Genomic DNA, 2,671 nt, shown 5'->3' with positions numbered 1-2,671 from the left:
TTAAAAGAGCATTATTCTTTTAACTCTAAAGAACAAGATTATATTTTAATTTATACTATTAATAGAATATTTGACTGTTGTAAATGACAATTTTCTGTAAAATAAGAAAAATGATATTTGGTCATTTTAGGCCGAACTATTATTTAACACTAAAAGTTATAGCACTAATAAATTCTTCAATTTCAAATGTCATCAAGCTTTTATTTGAATGCTGGTGAAATGCTGTAAACCTCAGCAGACCGTGCATTATTCAATTTAATGTAACCGTAGTCTAAGATTTGATAGCCGCTTTAAGCTGGATTGCGGTTTAGTTTTATTTTGATTAATTGTGCTTTGCACTTTACATTCGGTTTGATTATTAGCGTTTCGTTGCCTCACAAACCCCCTGCAGTTCCTTCACGAATCCCGATATGGGAAACCCTGCACTAGACATTGGATTAAACGAGAACAGCGCCCGATGCGAAACCCATCTGAGGGGTTTGTGTCTCAGCGCTGTCCTCTGCTGGTTCTTCAGGGCGATACACCACCGAGAGCGACGTGTGGAGCTTCGGAGTGCTGCTGTGGGAGACCTTCTCAAGAGGAGTCACGCCGTACACCGTACCCCTTAACATGAATAACCAACAGACCAGAGACGAGGTGNAGTAACCCATCTGAGGGGTTTGTGTCTCAGCGCTGTCCTCTGCTGGTTCTTCAGGGCGATACACCACCGAGAGCGACGTGTGGAGCTTCGGAGTGCTGCTGTGGGAGACCTTCTCCAGAGGAGTCACGCCGTACACCGTACCCCTTAACATGAATAACCAACAGACCAGAGACGAGGTGGAGAAAGGTAATAGAAACTCTGCTGCAACTTTATCGCCTGTCTGCAAAGCAAGCGTCATTGTGAGCCTTGTTTTTGTGTTTAGGGTATCGCATGCCGGCCCCAAATAACTGTCCGGACGAAATCTACGCCCTCATGTGTCAGTGCTGGCAGTACGACCCACGAAACCGACCCTCGTTTCGCAAACTAAAGGCGGATCTGTATGCTTTATGTCAGTAAAATCACGTGTGCAGCTCGTCTTATGATGAGGCCAAAGCAAAGATTTATTTTTTTAATTTGTGTGCCACATAAAAGAACATTATAATTAAGAATATTCGATTTTATAGAAATGTTTTGAATGCTGTGCAGTGTGGTCCAAATGTTTTTTTTTATTTGTGACATCCTGATGTTTAAATAATAAATAAATTATTTTTTGGACTTGACGTGCATGATAGCATAACATGTACATTTACCCTTTACAGTATAAAGAAATTGTAAATAAATCTATTAATAATTATTAATAATAGCAACCTCTTGTTTAGTGATCATTTAAATTGATTAGTCTAAATGTCAGAAACGTACTGTAAATAAATGTAGTAATCATTAGCGATAATAATATTTAAAATGACCAAAAATTCATTTATAAAATTAAAAATTACAAAAAAGATCACAAGCATCACATGACGTTGAAGACTGGAGTGATGAGCTTTACATCACTGAAATAAATTACATTTGAAAACATTTTAAAATAAAAAAAATGTAAAATGTGTTTTGTTTTAATTCATTTTTACAGTAAATGCAGTCTTGGTGTTGATTAAGATGAAAAAAAAAAAAAAAAACATAGTNATAATGAACATTTCTTGAGCATCTAATGAATATAACGATGCAAATAATGCAAGGAATTTAGCTTTTTTTTACTCCAATATATGTTAATTTGGCTGTTGGGGTAAACAGGCCTTAAATCCATCAATCACTGATGTATTTCTGACAAGCGGGGATCCTGCAGGGCTGCAGTTTTGTCATTTGCGTTTGAACTTAAGTTGGATTTCATAATGTTCCTGAAGCCGAGGCACACAGGTGTGAATGGGTGTGTCCGTCTGTTCATGCTTCTTATCTGCTCTGGGCATGAAGGAGACAAAGGAGATGATGACATATGACAGCTGACTCATGGACAAGCCTGCATAAGACTTTAACCCTTTGCATGACAGAAGCCCATTGCATGATAATAAATGACACTTATTCGTTTCAGCTGATCTAGGATCAATGATGAATTTATTGGGACAGCCTACATTTCGGGTGCACTCGGACTGCTCATTTAAACTTTACAAAAGCGTCGTTTGAGGGTTTTTTTTTTAAGTTTGTTAAAAAGTAAAGACAAAGGAAAAAATAATTGCTTTAAAACTTCACCTTGCAGAGTGCATGTATCCATAACATTACATAAAAACATTAAACCATGCATTTGGCAAAATTAAATATTTTCCAGAAATGTTTTCCAAAAAGAAGTTTGAACCGTGTCCACTTGCACCATATGGTTAATTGTTATAAAATGGTCGAGTTATTTCAAGTTGATTATTATATCTATGCATTGAACTCGTAAGTAATGTGCAGTGTGTGTTTTGTGTTCGAGTTAAAACTCCACAAGACAACCTGTAACTGTATATTTTTGATGTGTGACACATTTGGAAAAGGTGGCACATGTTTGAAGAATAATAAGCCGGCATCTTAAATGAAACTATTTCCACCTTTATGGCAGTCAGAATGAAAGCATTCTGATCCGTATCAGGTCTTGGCACAATAATCGATGCGTTTGATACGTGATGAGATAAGTGAAGACGTAGTACAATGATTGTTATTAAAAAACCGAATAAATGTGCG

At 36.9% G+C, this 2,671-nt stretch overlaps 1 protein-coding gene across 2 annotated transcripts in view; it reads left to right on the top strand.

Annotated features, from left to right (window-relative positions):
• Positions 1–1,565, top strand: part of LOC122345314 (tyrosine-protein kinase Fer-like) — a 16,989-nt gene extending 15,424 nt beyond the window's left edge. For both annotated transcript variants that reach the window (XM_043239346.1, XM_043239345.1), the window contains exons 17-18: positions 695–826; positions 903–1,565. In XM_043239346.1, coding sequence (XP_043095281.1) covers positions 695–826; positions 903–1,036 — 266 coding nt within the window. In that variant the 3' untranslated portion in view covers positions 1,037–1,565. The remainder of the gene's footprint in view (positions 1–694; positions 827–902) is intronic.
• The last annotated feature ends 1,106 nt before the right edge of the window (positions 1,566–2,671 follow it).

Source organism: Puntigrus tetrazona, chromosome 5 (genome assembly GCF_018831695.1).
Source record: "Puntigrus tetrazona isolate hp1 chromosome 5, ASM1883169v1, whole genome shotgun sequence".
Lineage (NCBI taxonomy): Eukaryota > Metazoa > Chordata > Actinopteri > Cypriniformes > Cyprinidae > Puntigrus > Puntigrus tetrazona.
The sequence above is the reverse complement of the archived record's forward strand: the minus strand, read 5'-3'. Positions and strand labels throughout refer to the sequence as shown.